This window comes from Hirundo rustica, chromosome 12 (genome assembly GCF_015227805.2).
Source record: "Hirundo rustica isolate bHirRus1 chromosome 12, bHirRus1.pri.v3, whole genome shotgun sequence".
In the NCBI taxonomy this organism is placed as follows: domain Eukaryota; kingdom Metazoa; phylum Chordata; class Aves; order Passeriformes; family Hirundinidae; genus Hirundo; species Hirundo rustica.
The window spans coordinates 16,267,351-16,294,246 of NC_053461.1; the positions used below are offsets into that span (position 1 = coordinate 16,267,351).

At 46.5% G+C, this 26,896-nt stretch overlaps 1 protein-coding gene across 2 annotated transcripts in view; it reads left to right on the plus strand.

The window, feature by feature from the left end:
- Positions 1-344: 344 nt before the first annotated feature.
- Positions 345-26,896, plus strand: part of MITF (melanocyte inducing transcription factor) — a 122,435-nt gene continuing 95,883 nt past the window's right edge. The window contains exons 1-3 of one of the 2 annotated variants that reach the window (XM_040075888.1): positions 345-487; positions 3,990-4,066; positions 21,585-21,702. In XM_040075888.1, the coding sequence (XP_039931822.1) occupies positions 21,599-21,702 (104 nt within the window). In that variant the 5' untranslated portion in view covers positions 345-487; positions 3,990-4,066; positions 21,585-21,598. Of the gene's footprint in view, positions 488-3,989; positions 4,067-21,516; positions 21,703-26,896 lie in introns of those variants that run through there. The other variant, XM_040075891.2, reaches the window with a different exon arrangement.

The following is a 26,896-nucleotide window of genomic DNA, read 5'->3' on the forward strand; positions in this document are numbered from 1 at the left end:
AGTAAATGTCCATGAAAGAGTAGGGCAGCAATAAAACCTCTAAAACTCTAACAAAACTCACACCAAGAGCAAATCTCCCAGTGAAGCGAGGAGGATGTTGGGGTGTAGCAGATCCACACCCATCATCACAGGGCTCTCCCTGGGCTTCTCAGAGCAGAATAACACCGCTGGAGCAGGTGGGATAATCAAGGCCACGGCATCTCTGGAAAGCTGGGACATACCAAACCTAATGGAATGATTAGAGGGTTAATGAGAAGATGCTGTGTGCTCTCCCTGGCTGGTGCTGAGGGCAGGGTATTTAGGCAGGCAGCAGGGGGGCAGAGCTCTCCCTAGGCTGTCTGACAGTGCTTGGGAGGGGTTCACTGCTGAGCTGCAGTTTCCTGTAGCATAAACACCCCTGGAAGTCTCAGCATGCTGCATTGCTCCTCAGGAGGAGCAGATGAGTCAGGAAGAGAGAAGATCCAGCTGGGATCCCCCTTCTGAGAAGGTATTGACCTGTAAGCCAACCCCTGAGGCAGCTGTGTTACCACATGAGGAGTGTTGGCTTAACTGTAAAAAGGAGATTATGGATGAAGGGGCTGTGCTGCCAGGCCTTTAGCTTTTGAGCCCAGTCACTGTGGGAGCTTAGGAAGCTTCCCAGCGAGCAGAGGGTTTGTTATTGTATATTAATGATGGAAAATATAACATCACTTTCTTCTGAGGTGTGGGAACTCTGGTAGCTGGCGTTGTTGAGCATAGGGTTAGTCCCTGGGAGGATTCCTTGACACCCTTTCCACTTGGAGCTCACTGAAATCTATGAGCATGAGTCCAGTGACTTAAATGTGTTTTCCTTTATCCCTGGGCTGCTGTGGGCACTGAGCAGGAGCTCTGTTTCTGTGTTAGTTGCAGTGCCCTGCCCTGCCTGGGCTGTGAGGGGGAACACCAGCATCCTCTCCAGCATACGTCCACTCTGGGATTTTCTTCTCTGGACTCTCCTCTCGCTCTTCCCCAGCATTCCTGTGGTACTTCCAAAGAGCAGCTGCATACCTGGTATGCCACGGCTGCTGTCACCCACTTGGTGTCAGGTTCACGTCCCAAGATCCCCCCGATGTCTCTTTGTACTGTGACTTACCCTGCCTCTGTAAGGACTGGAATATTTATTCAATATTTATACAACTGCCATCCAAAACCAATGGTAGGGAGGTTAAGGTTTTAGAAATCTTGTCCAAGATTTTAATTACAGCTGCTGTAATTAGCACTTGGGCTCTGAGTGCACACACACGGAGCTGGTGGTGAAAGCTCCTTCTATCCTCTGTATAAGGGAAGGAGACTTGCTCTCACCATCAGCCTTAACCAGCAATGACCATTTCTTCTTTGACACTTATGATTTTTTAACCATGTTTGTGCTTGTGAAGCACAGAAAAAAGCCTGAGGAGCAGGTAGGGTTGTAAATTGGGTGTGTGAATCCCTTGATAAGAAGGCTCTTCCCACTCTGAACTTCCTTCTCTTGGAACTTAGAAGGGTACAGAGAGCACAGGAGAGCTTCCAGGTTGTCCTGTTGGATTCCAGGTGGCTTGGTCCCCTCCTGGTTACTGACTGAGGGCCAAGGAGCACTGGAGGAGAGTGTTGGAGTGTGTAAGGCATGTGCACTGCCCTCCCAAAAGCTTCTTTGTTAAACAGAGGCAATCATGTTAACTCTCTACTTGGTGCTCCCCTGAATATGATCAAGCATCATTCCACAGGCAATAAAACTCTGTGTCAAAGCACCAAAGTAATTCATTTTACTTGGTCCATCCACACCCTCCTACTCAGAGTGGAATAATGCACACCAGCTGTACTTCAGAGCCTAGCTGGCTTTGAACATTATGAAGATATAAGCTAAATTCAGGAAATTACCTTGCTAAGGGCTCATTGAAGATTTCCATATATGGTGCTTATCGCTGTTATTACAAATGAATTCATGGGAAATTTAATTAGGTTCTCAAAAAGAAACAAATGGGTTTCTCTCTATTAAGTACACTGGCCAAGCTTACTTTTGGCACATTTCCTTGTCCCATAAAGGTTTTCAGAACATTACTTTTCTCTGAGTAATCTTGTTACTAATTTAAGCCTTGGGGTCAGCACCAGCTCGCTGTCTAACATGGGAAATGTTGATAACTCCAGCGTGCTGCACCTGCAGCCAGGGATGCTTTAAATATTGAAGTCACTGCTCTCAAATAACGCTCACAGGAGGGCTCACATTTACTTTCCCTGCTTGTGGCTCCTCCGTATTTCAGGGTGGATGTGTGAAAACAGCATCTGTGCTGGGGAGAAAGGCTGCCCTGCCCTGCTTGACTGTCCCTGCCAGGCTGGCACAGCTGAGGCACCTGGATTTGTCTCCCCAGACCCCAAATCCAACAACCTGGTTAATGATGGGGGCTCAGACCTTCCTGCTTCCAGATAATGGCTGTGCTAACACGTGGTGATCAATGGCAGAGCAGTGGAAGATGGGGATAATCACTTATCCCTGACCTGCTAAGCCACAAGGAATCATGCAGGAGAGCACAGGCCACCAAGAGAGCTCTAGGAGGGAGTGATAGGGAAAGGAGGAATGGCTTTAAACTGGCAGAGGGAAGGGTTAGATGGGATATTGAGAAGAAATTCTTTGCTGTGAGGGTGCTGAGGCTCTGGCACAGGTTGCCCAGAGAAGCTGTGGCTGCACCATGCCTGGAAGGGTCAAAGGCCAGGCTGGATGGGGCTTGGAGCAACCTGGAAGATTGGAAGGTGTCCCTGCCCATGGCAGGAGGGGTAGAACAAGATGATCTTCAAGGTCCTTTCAAAGTCAAACACATTCTATGACCATTTTTTGATGAAGTAGCAAAACCTTTCTCCTGGTTTAGGCTGTAAATTCAGAGTCTGCAAAAGGAAAGTAACAAGCATGAGCAGCAGTACCAAGCCTTCTGCTTTTGTGCCCTTCGCTATCTTCTGATCAGTGAGGGTGAGAGGGGAAAGTGATTTAGCAACATAGATCAAAATAATACCAGGCATGGAAAATATTCTTCCTAAATCCTGCTATGTCAGAGCAACTCCCTGTTCATCAGTCAGTGCTGACTGAATCTCCTGTGCTGAGGGTGCTTTGCACAGGCAAAAAGCCTCACTGCACTTCAGTGAGACCCTTATTCAGTGCATGGATCAGAACACAGATGGGTTTGCTGCGCTGGAAAGAAATCCAGCAAATCTTCACCCCAAATGAGAATTTTCATGCTCTGTCTGTCATTCTGTCTTTGTTCTGGAAATGTAGACTGGTCTGTTTTGGAGTCCATGGTAGGGAAAGCAGCTCATAAGACTGAACATCATTGACTCTGCACCTGACAGCTTTAAAGCCGTCCAGAAAGTGATGCAGAAATCATCAGCTTTGGAAACAGTAAACTGCAGCAGGCATATTCAATCACTGCTCCACAGTGTGCATTCACTCTCCGGGAGCTTCAAACCACATGTTACAGACTGTATCTGCTCCCTGGAAATCTAGATAACTTAGGAACATTGTTTCTAAGATCCTGCCTCTCTGCCCAAGATGTGCTGGCCTAAAAGAGCAGGGAGTGGGCAGTGGATAGAGGAATGCTGTGCCTGGTCCAGCTGATAGAAGCTTGGCCGGATCTGTAGGGCTTCCCAGCAGTCTGCTGGGAAACTTGAGCACAAAATAATTTAACGGCCCTAAGCTGCTGTCCTGGTAGTTAGGAGGGGAGAGAAATATTCCCCAAAGCCACCCTTAAGCCATCCTTTCCTTCTAGAAGTGGAAGATGCAGTGGGGTGGCAGAGGTACTTCAGCTAAGCTGTGTTATGCTACCAGATGATGCCATACGTGATGGTGAATTTACATAAATGTACACACATAATTATGTTCAGAGACTTGCTCAAATTAACCTTGTGCCAGACACTTTGGTGGAGGGGACCAGCCTGGGATGAGACTTGGTTGCTGGAGTACTGGAGCTGGCTAATTTAAAAGACCATATTTCACATGTTTGTTGCAGATCTCCGAGGACATGAGACAGCCATTCCGAGTTTGGAGTTACACCACAGAAAGTGGGATTTGCAGATTGGTTGTAAGGTAAGGCTTTTTACAAATTTAACAACAGACAGTAAATGATGTAATGCTTGGTCTCTTCGGTCTTTCTAAACCAGCTGCACACTTCTCCCTCATTTATTATTTAGAGCTGATATGTTGCTTTATGTGGTGAGGAATTTATGCTCTCAGATATTGATTTGGTGAAAAATCATAGAGCCATTTTGGGTATTTCTATTTGAGCTTGGGAAAATAAGCTATTGTCAGTTCTATGGAAGCTGCAGCTGTCCCAGGACATGGTCTGATCTCAGGGTGATGGAGTTGGCAAAAAATATTAATATTTATAATAATAGTAATGAAGAGGAGAGAGAGGAATAAAACTCAATCACTCAAAGTACAATTGCTCACCACCCACTGACCAATAACCAGCCCATTTCTGAGCAGTGATCAGTGGCTCCCAGTTTGTGTATGGAGTGTAACAATCCCTGGTTTGGAACATCCCTTTGGCCTGTTTGGGTCAGCTGTGCCTGCTCTTTGTGTTCCTGCTCACTGGCAAAGCATGAGAAGCTGAAAAGTCCCCAACTCTGTGTCAGCCCTGCTCAGCAGCGACTAAACCACCCGTGTGTTACCAATGTTGTTCTCATCCTAAATCCAAAACACAGCACTGTACCAACTGCTTGGGAGAACATATAACTCTATCCCAGCCAAAACCAGGACATTATGGATACCCAGCCCATCCCCTCCCAAGGGCAGGGATTCAGCTCAGGGAGTGTCAGACAGAAAATCAGCCTCTCTTGTAGCATTTCTGAAAGACCTCAATCCCTGCTTTGACAGAAAGGATGTGCCCTAATGAATTTAGGAACAAGCACAGGGCAGAATCTCTGACTGGGAACTGGAGTTAGGACAGAAGTAATTATTTGATTTTGGGTAAGACCCTAGGTGCACTTACATCTATGCAAATTTTATTTGTTTTGTTCCCAAAATGCATCTGGAGCTTTAGCAAATAAACTGTTGCACGTATTTTCATCGACTTGTCCTAAAACCTACCTGAGCCCAGCCTGCTTTCTAGTTGGAGACTTGCAGGGGTGTAGCTGGTGCTGGGCAGGGTGACAAGCACAAAGAAGGTGGGAGGTGCGCCCTGGGCTCTTTCCCCAGTATCCAGTGAGTGCCTGGATCTCCGGGCAGGATGGAAGCACTGCTGGCTCCCAGCGAGTCAGCAGCACCATCTGCTGCAGATGGCCCAGAACGGCAGGATCGGGAATTAAATGTGGATTTCAGGGCTTAGATGCCGACTGCAGACCGCGCTGCAAATCACACAAACATCAGGCTCAAGTTGCTCAGCGCAGGAGCGCCCGTGCTCCTCAGTGAACAGCAGTGGGCTCAGCTGGTGCTCCGAGAGAAACACAAACTCGAATGCAAATCTGCCTGGCTAAAGTGAGAAAAGTCAGGTTTCCACAGAGCCTTTGAGGTGTTTCAAATGGAAAGGAGTCAGGGGAAGTAAGCCTTCCCTAATTATAGAAGTTGGTCAAAGCCTCTGATTTAATCTCAGAAGAGGAGGAAGTTCAGCTGTGACCTCTGTATCTGAGAGCTGTAGGACACAGCAGTTTTGGGATGGTAGTGGCACTTGGTGAGGTCATTAAATGCAAGGACTGACACTGCTGTGAGAGCTGTTTGGAAACCTCTCTGTTGCCCTTTTCCACCCTGTAATTGGTAAACTGTTTTCCTGCAAAGAATGGAAAATTGAGCAATGTGCTGAAGGCTTGATCCAAAGCATATTGGTTTCGAAGCCCATCCCAAAACTTTGGCTTCAGGGGAATTCAGAGTGTACTCATCCCAGTAAATCTTTACTTGGAACAGCAGAGAACAAATTTATTTTTCAATAAACTTATAGGAGGTGCCAGACAGATGCACCAATCACCTGAAAATTTGGGTACCACATCTTGAACTGATCTCAGCAACTGGAAATACTGTGGAAATGGTGTTGAACAGGGGCTGTTTACTTCAGGGACCTGGAAACATGAATAACCTAAAAATTGCTCGTAGGTCTATATTCTGTCCTTGAGAAATCTTTTCTGTGGGAGGAGTGGAGGTGTTCACTGCCAGGTCCTTGGCAGATGATGAGCAGATGAGGCATTTTGAGGGAGCTCCCCTGGGCATGGCAGGATGGTCTGACTGAAGCTGGTGATGCTCTGGGGCCCTTGGCCCTGCTCCATCTTGCTCAATGCCCAAGAGCAAAGCACAGAGGAGTGTAAGCAGACACCCCAAGCAGCCTGGCTGTTGCATCTGTTTTCCAACAAGGCTTGCTCTGCACCCAGCAAGGGCAGCCCAGGGCTGTTTGGCCTCTCCAGGAATGCGTGTTTCCAGTAAGCTCCTCTCATGAGAGGAAGGCATGTTCAGGAAACCCAGAGCAATTTTATTTCCTCATTTCTAGCCACACAAACAACAACAACAACAAAAAAGAAAACCAGCAAAACGCAAAAATGCTGCCAGAAACTCCCAGCAGGATAAAAAATCTGGTGGGTGAAGGACACTGGTGGGGAGGAGCTTTGAGATGGTCCAGCAAGGCCTTGCCTGTGTGACATGGGTCAAGGAACCCCAAAGCACCCCAAAACCAGGAGAGTGCTTGGATGCCCACTACAATATCGTGCCACTGGCTGAGCCAGAGATGGCACTCAGCCTTCTGCTGGGGCTTTGGAAAGCAGTGGCCAAAGCTGGGATGAGAATTTCCTAAATTACTGTTAGATTAAAGAGCTGCATCATAAATAAAGGGCTGCTGCAAAAGTAATTTTAAATGCAAAGTTCTGCCTTAACCCTGTTGATGATAGGTAGAAGTTTTACTTCAATCTCAGTCCCACCTATCTCATCCCACCCCTGATGGCTGTGCTGGAAGCAGGGCTCTACCTCATCCTCCAAGTGGAAGGTACACAGGCCTCTTAGAGAAAGCCCCAAGTTCATCCTCTATATTTATTTTGGGGACAGGCTAAGGAAGGAGCTAAGATCCTGACCTACAGTTACATCAGCTTATTCAGCTTCAGCAGCCAGAGCACGTGGCTATTAGTAATCTAGTGAAAAATGTAACAAGGCTTGCTTAAAAATAAACAGCCTACTCAAAAAAGGAAGTTACAATAAATAATCTGCATGAGAGGTAGCAATAAAACCTTCATGGCTGGAGTCGTAATTGGCTGTAGAAATAAATGTCTCCAGAGCAGGAGGTATTGAATGTTCTCCCCCATACATCTTGCCGCTGAAATTTCCCCAACTGGAAGGAAGTAAGTGCTCTCAAGCCTGAGTGCCAGGGAAGGAGACATCACTGTATTTAGAGTCACCTCGGTGCTTCTGCCCACACAACTTCCTTTCTTCAAGTCACGCTGGAGAGAGAAAATGTTTCCCTTCCACTTGCTCAGCAGAGCATGGTGAGCTCATGAGCAGGAGACTTCAGCTTTCAAAGGTTGAACTTGGCTGAGGGCTGATTGCCCTCGTTATTCATGTTTTCTTGAGCAGCTCCCCTGAAATGAAGCACACTCTGCTAAACAGATATTCGCCAGCTTTCACTCCTCCTGGTCTGGAAAAGTTGTTGCAAGTGGCTGTGGTTGGCCTGTGAGTAATCCCCCAGAATTACTGCAATCCCAGATAATCGGGACTCGCCAGATGAGACAGGGACAGCCCAACAGGGGGGTGGGAGAGGCTGCTGCTTACATCTTCTTTTTGCTAGTTTTGAGTAATTTCAGCTTAAAGATGAATTGCTTAAAAACTGCTCTAAAATAGAGTGGTAAAAGCAGACAAACTCCCACCTGGTTTTGTACCATCAGATCCCCAGTCGAAGAGAGGACCCAAATCCCATTTCCAGGGAAGAGACTGACCCAGACCCCAATAAAGCTGTGGCAATGCTGCCAATCTACTGCAGCTCTGACCTGATAGAGTTCAGAGAGTTGTTCTTAACTACAACATCCCACCCTGTGTTGCAGAGATGATATCCTCCCACACATGTTGATATTGTTCTCCAGAAGGCGTGTGTTTTTTTTTTTATTGTGCTGGTAGAGTTAGATGAAACTAATGAGTCAATGGTCCCACATTTTTTAACAGATGGTTGAGATACAGCACTTTTGATTTTAGTCAGCTGATGTCCTCCAGTGCCTGTGTGTTTTGGACTGTTTGGGATTACACCTGTAGGGAAAACAGACTTAAAGTGTCTGTGGATGCAGACTGGAGTGATGGCACCTGGCTGCAGGATGCCTTCCATGGGTTTTAAGACCCTTCAAGGAGAGCGGTGTCCTTGAAAAAGAATAAAATAATGTCCTGAGGATGACTGGGACATCTTAATTAGCCCCACACTGAGAGCAAGTTGGTTGCCAGTGATGCCAACCAGGTTTCATTGCACACCTTCACCCTCTCTCAAGCCGTGATGCTCCTATTCATGCTGAGCAGTACCTCTGTGAGGAAGCAGTCACTGGTTACAACAGGACTACTCATGGCAGACACCAATACTCAACATGAGTAAGCAGCTGTACGTGTGTGGCGGGGTGTACACGGCTCTTCAGAGTCCTCTGGTTTGCAAGTCCAGGAATACTTGCACACCAATGCAAAATTCCAGATAAATGCCCTCATGGTTGTGTTGGCATTTCCACAGAGCCAAAAAACAAGAGCGTTTCAGTGATTTTAATTGGGAAGAGTTCTTTTCCTCTGTTCTGAACCGATTTCCTTCCTGTCATTTTCTGGGTTCTGTTGACTGATCTTGGAAGCTAGGAGAAGCAATGTGTGCAAAAAATCGGCTTTATAGACCTCGTTGTACCTGAATTGCTGCTTGGAAGTGCCCATACTGGCAGCTCAGAGCATGGCAACCAGCTTGAGGGCTGGAAAAGTGTCAAGTGCATTGCAATGATTAGTTTTGCTGCTTTATGGATGGTTTTAAGGAGCGCATTTATGGCTTCCTGGGTTGACTCTGTAGAAAAGCCATCACAAAAGAGCTGCTTGACATCTTGGACCCATTGTGCAGAATGGTCCATGCACCTCCACAGCCCCCAGGGCAGAGATGTTGGGCAGCCAAGTATGGCAACTCTCAACTGCAGGCACACCCCAACACCACAGATTTTGGGCTCCTCTGGCACTCAGCCCACAGGTATTTCAAGAAATCCCACTCCGAAGAGTTTCAGAGGAGCTGGGAACGGGTGAAAGGAAAAACTTTTTTAAGAGAATGGAAAAATCCCATTGCCTCTGCCCTCTCCATAGACTCCCGGAGGTGGGAGGGTGCTTTGAGTGGCATTCGTAGACGCTGCCAGTCCCACGTAATTCACGTAGGAAGCTTCTCACTGTTACAGTCTTCAGGGACATTTCTTCCCCCTTAGTGACCTAATTTTGGGGGATGAGCAACCGTTTGGAAGGACTTTCCTGCCTGACTTTCCGACTGCAGCTCAGAGCCAGCAGGAACAGCAGCCCATGCTCAGAGCTTCCCAGGTGGCACAAGGTCCAGCCACCCCACGACTCTGCCTGGGAGCCCTCTTGTCTCTGGTGTCCTGCTGGGTCACAAGGTGACACTCAACGGGCAGAATGTGACAATATTGCTAGAATAAATAGATCCTTAAGACATTAAAGCAGCCTAAAGCAAGCTTCAGATGCCACTGAGAGTAACTGGATGTGGCTCACTGAACTCTCATAGGGCTTTGCCAAAAGAAAGTAACTTTTTTTTTTTAGACAAGGCACATGATTTTCCTTTGAAAATATGTTTACAGAATAGAGCTCATTGCTTCATCAGTCAGTGAATCCTTGATATTTTCATTTATGTGGTTTCTTATTCAACACGTGTTTGAATCATAAGACTTCTGCCCCTTTATCTGAATTTATCTACTGGGAGCATTTTTAAGAGTGAAATGTCAGTCAGGTGCATGCCAGACATCCAACAAACTGTTTTCTCTCTGCTCCTCGACTCAGTTCTCTGGAATTCCCCCTGCTTCCTTCTCATTTTTCATGTCCCCTTTCTAGCAGAGGAGAGATACAGGGTTTTCTCTGACTGAAGGAACACACAGAGGTCCTTAGGACCTTGCTTAGCATCTTCAATCCATTGACATCAGACCAGGAGGTCCTTTTGTCTCCCAGTCTTTGAAGACTCCTCGTATTTTGTTAGCTGGTTTGTTCTGGTTTGGTACTGGAAGGTTCCCTGCAAGCTTTTGATGGGTCTAAAACCTGACAGCAGCTGGTTGTGCTGCTGAAGCATTTTTCAGGTGGATTTTTCCTTGGCTTTATTGACATAGCAAAGGAAGGGACAATCAAACGAGTTGGGAGCATGGGAAGCTGTGGGTGCACACCCAGACCTGTCAGCAAGCACTCCTTGCCCTCCTCTGCTCTGGATGTCCCTGGTTTCTGATTTCTTGTGCTGCAGCTGCATGGAGATCTGAGGATGTGGGCAAAGCTGGAATGGGAACAGAATGTCATTACTTGTGGTGAAATATTTCTCCGTGCTGAGTGTAGGAGAGACCGTTGATATACACAACAGCGCAGCATTAACATGCTTATCTCTTCACAACAATAATGCAATTTTCTAAAAAATCTTACAGAAATCCAGGCCAGAATTTGGATAAATGAAATAGATATTTGTTTTTTCCACACTTAGTTTTTCACTTCAAGTGATACACCTGTCACCAATAGCATGATGCATGGGCAAGAAAGATGACAAAGAATAAACACGGGGGTGGTGTGATGCTGAGCAGAGGCAGCTCGATGCTTGGTGGTTTAGGCAAGGGGTGTTTAGGACAAAAACGCTGTATCTAAAATATAGGATCTTGCATGTATGCCCCTGTTAGCTGCCCCTGTGATGTTCTCCTGGCTGCTGTGGGCACTGACATCACAGGCAAGCGTGGCTGTGATGCCTGTGTCACACTCTTTGTATGAGAACAGGGCAACATCTGGCAGTAAGTACTTCAGGCCCCCCATCAGAAGATCGAGTGTAAGAGGAAATGTGGTGGCTCTGTTGTCTCCTGGGTGCTTTGAAAAATAAGACAGACTCAAGAACAAAACTATTTTTTAATGAGGCCTACATGATCTTTCCCGTATTAACGCTGCAATGAGCTCAGACAGCATCTCCCCAGGGTGCTGACGTGGGGTTTCAGATGTGCCTGCAGTCACCAAAGGCATCACCCTGCTGCTGAGGTCCAGGGCAGAGCCCTCTCCATCACCAGGGAGCTCAGGGACTGCTGGCTTTAGCAGGGGCACAGCAGACCTGGGAAGGTCAGCACAGGGTGACATCTTTTATTCCTTACACTTGGATGTGCTGAATTTTACTGATGATGCCCAAGCTGGGCAAGGATCTTGTTCACTCACCACCAGTGGAAGAGGAGCTGCAGTGCTAACGGGGCCTGCAACTTGCCATTAATTACAAGGTGCTGTGATTGCACATTTACATTTGCTGCTGATGACAGTGCCTCTCAGAAAAAGGTACAGAGGATTTTACATGACTTTCAGCTGGAACACGGTGTCACCAGCACTCCCCTCCCAGGCTGGTGGAGCAGTTCTGATTGCCTGCAACACTTTATTAATAGACTTGCTAACATCAAGGAAAAGTTGATGAACACTTAGGATACAGGGAAGTGCCAGTGACTGCACCTTGTGCTGCATCTGCTAATAATGTGTATAAGAAATTATAAATAATGTATTTTTATTTTCTGCCTGAGACAAGTTAGTGTCACCAATGGGTGGCCCTTCCTTGGCCTTTCAGAGCAGCACTCAGCTGCCCTGACCTCTCTAATGCTCACACCAGGGCAGGGACAGAGGACTCTGTGCTGCTTGCTCCATGGTTTGGCAATTTCTGGTAGCAGAAACCTGAGGGCTTTCATGCCTCAAACAGAAACATCCCTTTCCCAAAGAAACCCTTATTCCAGAGGTGATAACTGACTTTGGGTGCATTGCTCTTGAGGGGGTTGTGAGAATCAGTCTCTATCATGTTATTTGATTATATCTCAGCAAAATACATCAAGGTTGTCCTCAGCAAGGACATCACAGTGTCTTTAGTGCTTTTTGCACTTAGAGTGAATGAGAAATGCAGCTGCTTAAAAACCTTAAAACCCCCTCTTCATGGGGAGGAAGATGATTTTCCGTGAAAGGACAGACAGGTATTGAGGTGCCTTGTAATCACCTGGCATGAATAGAGCAAAATTTAACTCTTCATAAGAAGCAGGACTTGAATTCCTTGGCTTGGATAACACCTTCTCCAGGCTTTCCACACACCTTGAGCTCTGATCCTGCTGTACTTGTAGTCCCCAATACACCCCTGGTTCCAGTAAATCCAGCCACTGTTGGGGAAAATTAGGTGAGATAGGCTTTATCAGCTCCAGACAGAATAATCTACTTCAGAAATACCTCTCCCTGATAAGGATCAGGTCTAACCAATACAGGAACTCCCACTGGTGCATATCAGAGCATCTGTGCACCACAACATGTAGCCTCCTCTTTGCCTCTATTGAAATTTAAAAGATTTCTGGAGGTTCTGACAACAATCAGACTAATTAGCTGGATGCAGACAGGAATGTGATGCCACTACTGGGTTCCTTAATACTCAAAGCTGCTCTGCACTGCTTGGATGCCACAAGCAAAGAGGTCTGTAGCAAGGACAGCCCAGGTGGGCATGGGAAGGTGGATTTCAGGTAACTTTGGCTACTCTAGACTCAACCCATCCAGGAGGCTTGACTGGCTGCTGAGCAAGGCCTTTGTGCTGCAAATAACTTCGCCTCAAGGCCTGCTGTGCAATGACTTTCCATAGATATCACTAGAGGGTGTTTCCCACAGCTGTACAGAGTGTACTTTTCATTTCATTTTACCCCAGTAATGGCATTAACTGCTGGGAAAGCAGACATGAGCTCCAGCTCTGGCTTGCTGACTGACGAGCTCCTTGGAGAGGAGTCAGCTCACTTCAGCCATACCCACGAAAGCTGCTCTGCCAAATAACTGAGGCCATCTGAAGCAGTTTGAGTACCCTGCTCTCATGCACTACATCATCGGGCAGGGTGTGGAGGGCTAAGCTGTGTGTCTGCTCATGTACTTGGTCACTGAGCTCTGTACAGTCTGGTCCAGGCTGTGCTATTCTATATCAGCTCTCCCGACACAGAAAGGGGCATTGGTGCTCCCCAAGGGCCTGACAAAATGAAAAGAAGCAGTGGGTGGTTGAAGCATGCACTGCACACGGCTGGGCTCTGTGTCTGGGGACATTGATGCTCCTCCCAGAGCATTTTCCCAGTCTCCTCACAGGCTGGCACTGATGGGAATGCCAGCTGGATGAACACAGGGCTGAGGGAAGTGTGGGGGAACAGTTGATGGAGGGATGCAAACAGAGGGGCAAAACCACAAAGGCATTTTACTGGGTAAACTACCTCATTTTTTTTGCTTCTTGTGCACACATATTTGAAGTAAACATTTTAACTCCTCCCTGGATTTGCACTAAGGGAATGGATATCCTTTCCCTTCCTCACAGCTGAGTGGCATTTCTTGACCAGCAGGACACGGGCCCAATGGATTCACATTCAGCATGTTGGGTTGGGCTATCTGGCATTTAACTGCCCTTTTCTTAATGAAGCCTCGTTAGAGAAAAAAGAATCCTCTGGCAAATTATCCTTTCCAGGTAGATGGAGGCAATGACATCACAGCCTTACAAAGCCTGTTCGGATCAAATGGCAGCCTGCTGAGACAATAAGGGGGAAAAAATAGTATTACATCCCTGTGGGGATCCAAAGTAGGCACACATTCTGAGCAAAGCATTTAATGATCACTCAAGAAGAGTTTTGGGAAGCTTTTTTTTTTTTTTTTTCATATGGGCAGTTTTGATCTCAGCTATATATAGTTTTGGCCCTTGATGCTACCAATTACCTCTGTATAATATGGATTTAAAATACTTGCCACAATCTCTTGCTAGCTGAAGGCATCCTTTTTGTACATCCAAGAGTGTGAAAGGTAACACAAAAAACTCAGCAAATTGGCCTTTATCCTTTAAATGCTCTGCTTCAAAAACCCCACAAGCCTCAGCAGGATTTATGTACTAAAGACTTTTTTATTTTGCTTTGGATTTATGATTCTCTCGCTGCTTAGTTTTGTTTGAAGACAAACTCTTTAGGTGGTGACATAGAAACGTAGAAATACAGTAGATGAGGGGGAAAAAGGGACTCTGACTTTGGGTGCAGAATATTTTAGAATTTATTAGAATAACATTTGGTATTCTGATTTCAGGTGAGTGAGTAATTGAAGACATTTGAGGAGGGTTTTTGTTTCATGATGTGTGTGTAAAGGTCTGTTGGAAAGCAGAAATATGAAAGTTTTGGTATTTGAACTCATTGTGACTACTAATATTCATATTTCTAGTGTTAAAAAAGTCTTGCTCTCTTCAGATAGTGCTTGTAATGAAATATCTCAAAAGACACATAAAGCACAGGAATCATTCATGGGAGACTATAGAAATAGAAAGCCTGAGAAAGTTTCCACTGAAAAAATCTTTGCTTTTTCCATTCAAAATTATTATTAGACAGTGGGAAAGGAAACAAACACCTTCTCTCTAATTTGAGATTGTATCACAGGCTGTGATTTTAGTCTCACCTTTTATAACAGGATTTTTGGAAGCAAATGTAGACCTGAGTGTTGTTGACGTGATGATGGCTCCTTTTCTCAGGAAAGCTGAGGAGGCCAGGGCTGCTGGGCCAAGTCCCCTGCTCTCAGTGCTCTTTGCTCCTGGTTAAAAGCAGTTTCTTACATGTCTCTACAGGTTGTACTGGTTTAAATACAACAGGGGAATTTTGGCAGAGGTCTGCATTCACTTTAAAGCAGTCCAGTTAAACCAGCGCCGGTACTTAGGGCAAATGTATTTAAACCAGTTAACTCTCTAATCAGTTTAACTACCACTGATGCTGTACTGAATTACATTAAATCAGCATAAGTGAGAGTTTAACCTGGTTTATCTGTGTCTGCTCTGGCCTTTGCACCAGTTTAATTAACTGGATTTGCAATGCCGTGTTGGCCAGCTGAGGTTTGGTCTCACAAACTTTACTCCACAGAGGTTTACTGAGTTTCCAGCCTTTGTTCCCAGCCTGTCCATGGCCCTGTCTGAGTGCCAGTCAGTGTTACCAGCTCTGGCTTCTTCTGAGCCTCTGCCTTCCCTGCCCACAGAGAGCTCAGCAGGATGAACCTCCCTCCCTCGAGAAGCAAGATCCAAATGATTTCCCACAGGAGGAAAAATGCTCTGGTCCCCAGGATGCCCCCGCAGTCTGCTGCCAGCTCTTCTGACCCTGTTCTTGTCCTTGGATTTGTCTCTCTCAAGGCAGTCGTTCTTAGAGCTGTTCTAGCTCAGGAGAACCTCAGCTTCCACTCAAAGAAAAGGTCAAGTCCTTCCTTCTCCCCTTGCAAATGCACAGTCACCGCTTCCGAGGTGACTGGGTGTTACTGGCTGGAAGCCCAGTTCAGAGCCTGTCAGACCCTGCTCCCCAGGCCAGGGACTGAAGGCAAGAGTGCTCAGACTCTCCTCTCCATCCTGCAAGTCCTGTCCCTGAGTACCTCCCCAAACCACGGAGGACTGACCATTCCTCCCTGCAGAGGCAGCTGTGACCGCCCCACACCCTCTGTTTGACCCAGGAACATCTGCCTTGAGCACCAGGCTCAGTCTCTGGCGTGGAAATCATGAAGGCAATTCTTTTGATGAAGAACCAAAGGGAATGACTTAATCCTAGTCTAGGCTTTTTTTTTTCTTTTTTTTTTTTTTTTTTTATTTTATTTTATTTTTTGCCCTAAAGCCAAGTCAGAATGACATTGCTCTTCCAGCTTCTGTTTGTGCCACCACTGCTGTTGCTAACCAGTGTCATGAGTTAGCATCTGGAAAGGGGAACATGTGAAAATCAAAACAAGGATATTGAACACGAGAGATTGCCCAGTTCCTCCTTGAATTCTTCCGTTACCTATCCAAATATTGCAGAGATGAAGAAAGGGAGGACCAGGAATTAGTGAATGATTCATTAGAGTAACATAATTCGTTTGGGAGCCCCAGCTGTAGAATTAATCTCCTTCAGTTCTGCTGATAAAACCACCCTGGGACTGACAGGGTTTCAGACTTTGTTCCAAACTGATGACACATTCTTAGAAGCTATATTTTAAAATACGAATTCTCCTTATTTCTCCTGGTGTATTCATGTAACAAAGGGGCCCATTTTCAGTCTGAAAACTCCGAACTTTTTTCTAAGAGAAGCAAATGCAAACTTTGCAGGGAAATTATTAGACCTGGCAATAGCATCTTGCGTGGGGCAGGCTGTGGAGAGCAGGGCTGTCCTGCTGTGACATGGGTTAGCTGGCCTGTTGTTCTCACTCATAAAATGATTTTTGGATTCCTTCTCAAAACATCTGGTTCTTTCTGGCTGTCTAGCAAAGTCCTGCATGAAAACTGACAAAGCTTGGAAAAATTATCTCACTGTATGTGGCTGCTGGTTTTCACATATGTCAGAGATATGTCACGTGCTGCTCTTGTGACAATCAGGTTAAATGATAATTGCTTGCACAACTGTACCTGGCATATGCACAGCAAAGCAGCAGTTAAATTTCCATGAGGTTCATCCCTCTCAGGCATTTTTCCACCCTAAATGGAAGCAGGATTTCCCGTCTGTTACACTTCTGAGGTCCTGTCTGTAGGGAGCTGAGAGGAGATTGTTTGGTTTATTTTCCTGAGTGGGGAAAAGGAAACCCTTGATTTGAAAGCAGAAAGAGTGAAAATTGTACCTGATAGGAGAAAAAGCTCAAAAAGCAGTCAGGGTAGGCAGAAACTGTGATTAAATACAAGTATGTGGGTATCACTGGGAGGTGGAGGGAGATAAGTCCAAAAGAGGGAAAATGTGTCTTGCCTGGGCAAAGAGATGGGGTGGCAGCTGGGGAAGGAAAGAGATGGGTGACAGGCTGGGGGTCTCCAGTGTGTCTGGAGAAAAAGGAACTGGGACAAGGAATGAGGTATTGGAGATGGGAGATTTTAACTGCCATTATATGTGCTTGGTGGAGCAAAGAAACGGGACAGAGATGTTCCTGTGAGACTCCACAAAATCTCTCCATGCTACTGGAAGCTCTCACTTAAATGCCCCCTTTCTTTCATACTCAATAGTGAAAGCTTTTACCGAGTCTTCTGCCTTGTAGGGAGATAAAGAACGATAACAACTTCTTGTCTTTTAGTCTGCAGGGGTAAATTGCATTCTCTTCACGAATTTCACAGTGTACAATGCAGAGTATGAATGCAAAAGTCTGGGAACTTTCTTCAAAATTAAATCACATGTCTGTTTATTTTTTATTTTGAATAGCAGCATTGACTGCTTCCTTTCCTCTTCACATGAATGCACAAATAGTTGGTGCGGGGGAATTCTTGCAAACTGGGAACTCTGCTGAGTTGTGTGTCAATTTTTTGCCTACTTATAGAGATATCAATCTATGTTGTTGCTCCCTGCTGTCAACTAGAGATCCCCAGACTGTGGTTGGAGTAACATTACTGATGGGAGAATCATTTTAAATGGTAGTTGTAGGCAAGAAGAAGAAAAATACAAATTACGAGAATTGTAAGTGAGGATACTACAAATCAGGGTAATGGGGGCAAAATGTAGCAGCTGTGCTCAATGTGCTTGCTGCACATTAAATTTTGTACCCCAGGGTATCTGAAAATCATTGCTGAAATCACAGGAAATGTTGGTTCAGAATGAGGAAGAGCTGTGCCTCCTGATAAACCTTTTCTCAGGAGCTGCACAACCAAAGTCTGTCAGTCTCTTGAACCGTCGTGCTTCTTCCTCAGTTGTGATGAGAATCCACTCTAAAAAGGAGAATTTGCCCAATATGCTGAACATATTTAATGGCTTTAGCAAAATCAGACCCATCATTTGAAAAAAAACTGAACAATGCTGACCCAGTGTCTACATGGCACTGGGGAGCCCAGGGGCTCATGTTTTTTGAGGGGGTTGTGTTAGTTTGGGTGAAAAATGACACAGAAGTGTCACATAAACACTGAGCCTGCCTTTATTGCTGGGTTAATGTCCAACTCTGGAAAGGACATTGCTTTCAAGGACTTGCTTTCAAGCACTAAAAAAAACAAGCTGAGCATTCCCAGTGAGCCCAAAATATGAATACAAATCTATCCCATATGAAACCTGGCTTTACCTCCCAGAGAGTGTTTGGGACTTGCTTCTAGGCCATTGCTCTTTTTGGAGTGACAATTCTACAGAAATACTTCTTAGTAAGAGTCTTAGTAGGGTTATGCCCATGATGTGAATGCTAGATTGAAGTTCACGTTCTGCCACTGATTTGATGTTTGACAAACGACCCTTCCGTCTTTTGTTTTTCACTCTGTTAAACTGGATAATTGTTCTCGCTCACCTCCCTAAAGCAGTTTGACTTTCATAACTGGAAAGCAATCAACAGAACTGTGCAGAATTCCAGCAACAGAGAGTAACTTTACAGAAATCTGAACCCTGCAGCAACGCAATAGTAATTTCATTTTAAATTTTACCTGATGTGTATTTGGGGGTCAATTTAATTCAATTCTCATTTTAGCAATTTAATTGCAATATTGGCATAATAACATTCATTTTTAAGCACCGTTTTTGTTTCGGGGTATGCTTATGAATTAGTATCCTGCTTAGGCACAGTGGAAGTATTGTTCTCTCACCCTGAAAAATGAACTCTAAAATGACATTATAAACACGGATGACATCTATTATGAATAGAACACTTTGTATGACTCAGCAGTGTCAAGGTCCCAGTTAGCCCAAGTGCAATGAGAAATTGCCTTGATCTGAACACCAGATAAAAGTTTGCATTGCACAGAGGTTGCAAGATAGAAACAAAAGATTCGTGGTCTGATGAGAAGTAAACCAGGTTCCTTTCCCCCTGGGAACTGTACACACAGCTCCTGCTGAAGCTGTGGTATCTTAAGTGAAGCAGCACAGCCTGGGATATGTATTTGCATAAGATCTTTGCTCTTTAGAACTAGCGCTATAATTAAAACAGAGCTGAAGGCTCATAAGCTGTACATTTTGAACAGCAGAAGAGAATATCTCATTTTTACACCTGGAAAAATAGCAGCAAAATCATTGCAAAGAGATGAGTCCTGCTGTTTACTGCCTTCATCAAATCATGGAGTGATTTCCCCACTTGTGAAAACACAGTTCCTCAGCAACACCCCCTAACCCACAGAGGCTCAGGCTGTAAATGTAGCTTAGCAGTGGGTTTATTCTAAGTTGTTTTTAATTGTTTGTTGGTTGCCTTTTTTTCCCCCCAAAGCACTGTTAGCAAGCCTACTCCTCTGTTGAGCCTTCCCAGCCATCTGCCAATGTGGGCTCAAAAGAACATTCTTCAGGGCATTATCCAATTTGTTGTATCTGATTCATTAAAGTAATTACTCTTGCTATTAAGTCATTGCTTGGAGTTTGGCAGCTGCATAATAATCTGAGACTTAAATTTCTGAAGCAAGCCAAAATTCTTGGGTTTATTTTATCAAATCTCACATTGCCTGAAATGAGCAGGCGTCCTGGCTGCGCAGGTGTGAGCAGTCCCTGCTGCAGCACTGAGCAGCTTTGGCAGCTGTGATGGAGGAAAAGGATGTGCGGAAAAGACACTTTTTCTGGTTTATCTGGTGTGCTAGAGTTACTGGTGTTCCACTGGCACACCACGAGTGGCGTGATTTTAGCTATGATATGATGGCACCAGAATTATTAGCTATAAGTTATCAACAGCATCCTCAAATGTCCCAGGGCTCTGAGCTGTGCTATGACTTCCTTAAGTGAGGTCAAAGCTCTGGGAAAATGCTGTGAATGAGATTCTCTATGGAATTTCTGTACTGTGAGGGGTCCCTATCATCCTAATGTCACAGCAGGTAAGGGGACAGGACAGAGCTGAGGAAGGTTTCTTGCCCTCCGTGTTGTAAAGGGAGGTCAGAGATGTCCTGAGTCACAGTCAGTGCTGACAGAAGTCCCCTCAAGAGCACAGGGACAGAGCCCCACTCCTGAAATCCATCTACCTGCAGCACCAACCCCCCATACTGAAGAAAACAACAGAGGCCAAACAGGATGATGTAACAAGTTCTGAATGGGATCCTGCACCTCCAGGGTCTTTGAACCCACAGAAGGACCAACACCATCGCTCACAGGGGCTGAGCAGGCACAGGACATCTCTGATCCCTGACACCATCCAAATTCTCCCGTGCTGAAACCTTCTTGCCACCCTCCCACCCAGCCCTCCCTCTTTGGCTCTCCCTGGGACTGGCTCCTGTGTGGGTACAATGGTGTGTGGCTGAGGCTCTTCCCACCTCCATCTTCTGAGATTTTCTGCTCTTAGTGTCCCAAACATGCCAGGAGACAAACTGGAAGGATGAGGTGGCATTAAAACATTTCTGCTGGAAATAACTGAAGCCCAGCGGGCTTCAAATGTTTCATTTCACGGAACCTTTCTTTGCCAGGTTTATGAGCTTTGGACTCTTTATAAAGGCAGATAAAGTTCAAAGGAAGCCACTTCGAGCTGTCAATTCTTGTGCTGGGAACTTAATTGGAGAAGTGCAAAGTCCGGGGATGCAAACAGTTACTGCTTTTGTACCCGTCAGAGTAAGTTACAATAAAAGTCCCACGCTCTATCACCACTTGATCTCTGCTGTGGGCATTCAAACCCATCACACCCTCTCCTCTAACTGAACTCCTGGCAAGGCTGATTCCTGGATCTGCAGCTGTACAGGAATATTTTTGCAGTTTGCAGCTGGACACCTGCTGCCTGTGCTGGCTATTCCCAAGTGGAGATGAAGAGCCCTTTGTGCTGGTCCCTTCCAGTACCTGAAGGGAGCCTACAAGAAAGACAGAGAGGGACTCGTTACGAGAGTCTGTAGTGACAGGACCAGGGAGAACGGATTCAAACTACGAGAAAGCAGGTTTGGATCGTACACGAGGATGACGTTGATCCCAGCGAGGGTGGGGAGGCACTGGCACAGAGAAGCTGCGGCTGCCGCATCCCTGGAAGTGTCCAAGGCCAGGCTGGACGGAGCAACCCGGGCTAGTGGGAGGCGTCCCTGCCCGTGGCAAAGGGTGAACCAGATGGGCTTTAAAGGTCCCCTCCGACTGTAGCCACCCCATGACTCTGTGATTTTAGGGACACCCGCAGCGCTTTGCGGAGGGCGAATCCCCGACCGCCGCCGCTGAGGGGGCTGCGGGCAGCGTGACGTCACGCGCGGCACCTGTGCCGTCAGAGCCGCGTGACGTCACGGCGGGGGCGGGGCGGCGCAGGGAGGGGGCGGCAGGTGGCGCGCAGGGCCGGGCCGGGCCGGGCGCTGGCGATGGGCCGGGCACGGGGCGGGATGGACGGGGCGGCCCCGCGCTCCGGCTGACAGCGCCGGCCCGGCCCGGCCCTGCCCCCGCGGCGCGGCGCGGCGGGACTTGTAGTGCGCGGCGGGCGGAGGCGGCCGGGCCGGCCCCGGGGCGGACTACAAGTCCCAAGGCGGGGCGGGCGGCGCCGTGTGCGAGCCGAGCCGGCGGAGCGGGGCGGGCGGCGCGGCGGGGCTCGCTCGGCGCCGCAGCCGTAACCTCCCCGTCTCTCCCTCTCGCAGCGGCCGCGGCGACGATGCAGGCGGAGTCGGGGATCGTGCCGGACTTCGAGGTGGGCGAGGAGTTCCACGAGGAGCCCAAGACGTACTACGAGCTGAAGAGCCAGCCCCTCAAGAGCAGGTGGGGGCGCGGGTCGCCGCCGTGCGCGGAGCATCTCCGCGGCCGGCGCTGCGTAGCGGGGCGGCCGCCGGGCGCTCCCTGCCATAATAGCGGCGTTGTTGGCGGAGGGCGGGCCGGGCCCGCGTTATGTAAAGGGCATTGTTGGCCGTGCGGGCCCGGCTGTCACCCGGGGCAGCCCCGCCGGCAGCGGGGGCGAGGCCGGGGCCGCGCCTGCCCCGGTGAGCGCCGCGGCCGAGAACCCCCCCCGGGCGTGTAGCTGCAAGGTCTTGTAGCGTCTAAGGTTGTTCTTGACCCGTTGGGTTTGGGTTTTTTCTGTGTGTGGTTTTATGTTGTTGGTTTTTGTTTGTTTGTTTGGGGTTGGGGTTTTTTTATTTTTTTGTTTGTTTGTTTGTTTGAGCCTGAGAGCGGGCTTGTTACTTTCAGTTGCTCGGGGGCTGGAAACTTTTGCTAGGTAGGTCAGTTTCTTCCTAGAGTGGTTTTTCCCTGAAGTTGACTCTGTTTGCTTATCTGGAGCGGCTGCATCGCGTAGATATGCCCTGTAAAGGGAAATAAGACGGTCTGTGTGTATTTCCCTGCCTTGTGGGCCGTTAGTGACCCGTTGTTCGTCCTGCTGCTGGAAAAAGAAAGTCAGTGCTCTCCCGCGCCTCGAGCAACCACCTTGTCAGCTATGGCACGTTTCTGCCTCTGTTTTTTTCATTCAAGGAACCCTCCATTTCATCTCAGCACTCTCCTTAGCAGCACTCTGGTGAATATAAGGTCATTGCTGCGGGTGTATGGTGTTTGTAATCAGGTTCGTTGATAGCCTGTCTCTTGTGTTCACGTTTTCCTTTTGAAAACTGCTCTTCGTGCATCTGTGTGTAGAGGAAAAATAAATAAGAATGTAAATATTAAAAAAACCAAAAAGTGCTAGAGTGAGTTTGGGTTGTACAGCCTGTCAGACAAACTTCAAAGTAAATAAACGACTTTTTGATCATTTTCTGAATGTTTCAGAAACGCTGAAGGTTTGTAGTGAAAGGTGTTTAAAATTCTGTTGGTATCACAAGTGCTGACATACGTGGGGCCACCTCCTGCGGCCTGTCTTCACGGCAGCCCTGCCTCGCTGTGAACCCCTGGTACTGCTCAGAAATGGTGCAGGTCGTGGTGGTGCTGTACAGCCTGACAGGCCATCCAGCCAAACTGAACTTGCCAGCACTCCTTTGCTCCCTATGGTTTTGCAGGGAAACTGCCATTACCCAGGTAATTATCTGTGAGCCAGGCTAATGCGCGGAGCAGATGGGGTTCAGCAGCACTGATGGGTTCCAGCTGTGATGGAAGCAGCTGAGTGACAAACAGAGCTTTGGGTTTCGTGTTGCCAGTGGAGTGCAGCAGACATGACTACTGTGCTGTGGCCCAGTAGCCTTGTTTGTACCAGCTGTGTGTCCTAACTGGTGTGCAGGAGTTGTCTCTTTGTGGTTGTCCTCTCTGGAGTCAGCAGTTTGTCTGTGCTCTCCTGGTGTGAGCATGGATAGCAGGTCTGCACTGGAGCTTAGGTGGCAGGTCTGCATATGACCTTGCACAGATGCTGCAACTGCTTTTAATCCCTGTGATTTGATGCTTTGGGACCCAAATGCAGCCTTGCGTTGTTCACCTCTCTCAGGGAGAAGTGAATAAACTCTCTAATGAAGCACTGGAGTATTTTACTGGCTTCTAAATATTGTCACTTCAAACGTCCCTGGAGCGAGTTTCCCCATTTTGTCCTTACCTGATATTCCTGCAGAGGCAGCCCTGCCCACCCTTTGGGTTTAAAGGGGTCTGTCATCTTAACATCCTGCTGGTGCCTCAGACCAACATCTACCCTGATGTTTCCAGGACAGCTTTTTGGAGGAGTGACCAGTTTTTCCCAGTCTGCCTCATGTCCCTCCACATGTCCCCATGTGTATGAGAAGAGGGAGCCCCGAGGGTGGAATAAACAATCCATGGTTTTTCTGGCAGATAGTGGAGTGACACGTTAACCTCAGTGTGGAGCCTGCCCAGCTCACGTACAGCTCGTACCTCGAGGGAGAGTCTCAGCTGTCTTGCTGGTATTGTGGGAGATGAAGATGCAAAAAGGAGTCAGGGGCCCTGCCAGGTCCGTATAAACCTGTCCCTGGAGCCAGGCTGATAAAACTTGACGATAACAGGAGGCAGAAGTTGCTCACAAACCTGTTTGTTTCATGATCGTATCTCTCAGAGGACTTCTGTAGTCCTTCAGCTTTGCTCAGGCCTGGAACCAGTCTGACTGATGATTATCGAGGGTATCAGCATCGCCCTGCCGCTTTCTCCTGTGGATGTAAATCAGGAGTAATTGCATAGCAGTGAGTGGAATAGCAGCAGGTCAGTGTGGTGTAGTTGTGGGACTGTGGCCATGGGAATTGCTTTCTTACCATCTCCACGGCCTGGCTCTGGAAGGGTGCCTGGGGAGCAGGCAAACCAGAGCTGATGTGAGGAGCTGAGCCTAAACAGCAATCTGCTCTTTTCCCTGGTGAGAACTGCTGATTTCCTAGCAACATTCAGGGCTTTCTCTGGTCTTTTTAGCCATAGGAGTTGAGAAGCATCCTTGGCTCACTCAGAGCAGCTGAAATTATGAGTACAGAGAAAATTTCATCCTGCTCAGAAATAGGTAAGAATGTCAGTGCTCTGAACCAAGAAGAAACAGGTTTGTTGACCAGTTTAACTGAGCCTTGCTGATACTGCTGTCCTTCTCTGAGTGAAACTCTCCTATTTGCTTCCTCCCAGAGTGCTTGTTTTCCAATATGTGACATCCAGTTAAAGATTTCTCCTCTCCAGTGTGCCCTCGCAGTTACTCCATCCCTGTTTCATAATTCAGGTCTGCAATCCAAAGCCGCAAGGGGTCCAATAATAAAAGCTTTTTGCAGTAAATACTGTACTAACTTAGGCCAAGCCACAATTGAATGCTAGAGGCCAAGTTAAAATGTAAGCCCAGCAAAAAGCTTTAATCACAGGGGGTGGAGAAGATACATGGGGCTGAGATAGATCAGTCAAACCCATACTTCCCAAACCCTCCCGACTCATGAGAACTTAGATCCTTGGGCAAAGTAATACCTACATTCATGGGAGCTCTGGAATTTGCCATGGTCGAATGTCTTTGAAAACTGAGATGATGTTTCAGTTGCTTTGGTTTCTCCAGAGTCACTTTTCTCTGTGGGAAGAAAATGGGCTTTCAGGCTACCCAGTGGGACAATGAGATCTATTTTTTTCTCCCCTCATTTTCATGTTTTATTCCTCTCTTGCCATATTCACAAAGTATGATGGTTTTAATTTACAAGTACATATACTTAAATATGTATGTGTTTATGTAATGAGCAAGCAAATAGGATTTATTTCCTGGTACAAGCAATGTACAATGAAATCGATGGAGTTTTATTACCAAAAGTAAACACAGATCCTGACGTGTCTGCACGCAGTCAGCAGGGTGCTGGAGGCTCGAGTTACATCTCAAATGTGGATTCTTGAAAACGTTTGGCAATGTTTTGGATGTCAAACTCGTATCTGGAGGTAAAGGCTGTACAGCCTTCCATTGCACAGGACACTCTGAACCAACCCAGGTGTGGCAAATGCAGCAAGATTTTCTATATTAAATTGATTTTCTCCGTATTTTTTTTGTTGTCTGCAGTGTGTGTCCATTTAGATGGTCTGTGCCATATTGCAAGCACCGGCAAATTATTGTCAGCTGTTGTAATTTACTGCCATGCTCTTAATAAAACCTGCAGATAAATTACTGCTATTTGTGCCCTTTTTAGTTGCCTGTATTTTCAGACTGGTTAAAAGGCACCCAAATGATGCAGTTACTGAAGTATTTTTAGTGGAAGAAAATATTAGGAAATGCATTTAATTTGCGTGGTAGTTTCTTAGGAAGCTTATTTTTGTTTTATGAGCAATAACATTGAGATGTAGAGTTTGTCATTATTAAAGCAGTGATGTCTTTATAAAATTCTCGTCATTCCTGCTGTCCAAAGAGCTTTTTCTTTGTGCAAACCTTTAATATTTTACTTATATCAGCTGGTGTCTCATCTCTTTCCAGTTAGGATCCTCTGTAAAGCATTCCTTTTTGTTTTTTTCCTCTTATCTGGTGCTCAGCACTGAATTCATGATTTAGTTAAAGCTTCCCTTTCAATACACAATGATTGTTGAGGAGATATTAATTTCACCAAATAGACACATGGTTTTGAAATGTGTGCTTGCTCTGGAGCCAAAGAGGACGCTTCTAAAGTGCCCTAGTGCCTTAGCCTGCAGATGATCAAATTTAATTTTGTAAATGAACTTTGCAGCGTGATTGAATTTGAACTTGATTACATTAGGCTTAACATTGAGTTTGTGCCTTATTGGAGGTAGTCTTTTCATATTACTGCTATTTATGGATCTTATTCAAGTGTTTTATATTCTGGTTGGGTTCTGCAATGCAGTTTGTTCAAGCTACCGCTTATATCTGTTCCAGTTGTGCAAGAAGTGGAAAATATCCTTTATTTAGAACAGGTCACATGTTCTTGCATCCAGGAACCGTGTCTCAGTGTGATTTAAAAAAAAAAAAAATAAAAATGTATCTTGGAGGAACAGATTTTAAAAGTTCCTGAAATATTTTTCCGTCTGTTACAGAGGAACATTACATATTTTAAACTAAAAGGTAATAATAGCTGAGCTGGAAGTGCTACGTAGGCCAGCACTGCCTGAAATCGGTGGTAAAAGTCTGAACCAACGTCAGTGGGAGTAGAGCTAAGCCAGAAGTATGTCTCTGAAATCTGTCCGGTAACACTTTTGTGAGTGAGTCAATAATTCCATGTTTATTCTGCACCTCAAATTCGCTGCACTGGGAAGGAAACCCTCACCACATCTTTTTGTACTCTTTTATTTTTGAAAACAGTCTTAAAAGGAAAGGCTGCTGTTGGAGTGTCTATTGTATAAACATGTGGAGACAATAAGTGGTATTTCCGTATATTTCTTTACACAGGGTGCTGCTCCCTGTCTGTAGCACAGCATTTTCCATGGTGAGAGATCCTGGGTGACCTTTTCTCTCCTGCAAAACTCTCACTCTGTTATTTGCAGTAGGCCTTTGCTATTTAGCTAGGAAACAGAAATAGCCCATGAAATTCAGTTCAGCATTTGCTTTGATACGAACTATTGAGCGTCACCTTTTTGCTTCCCTGGCCTGCTTTCCTCA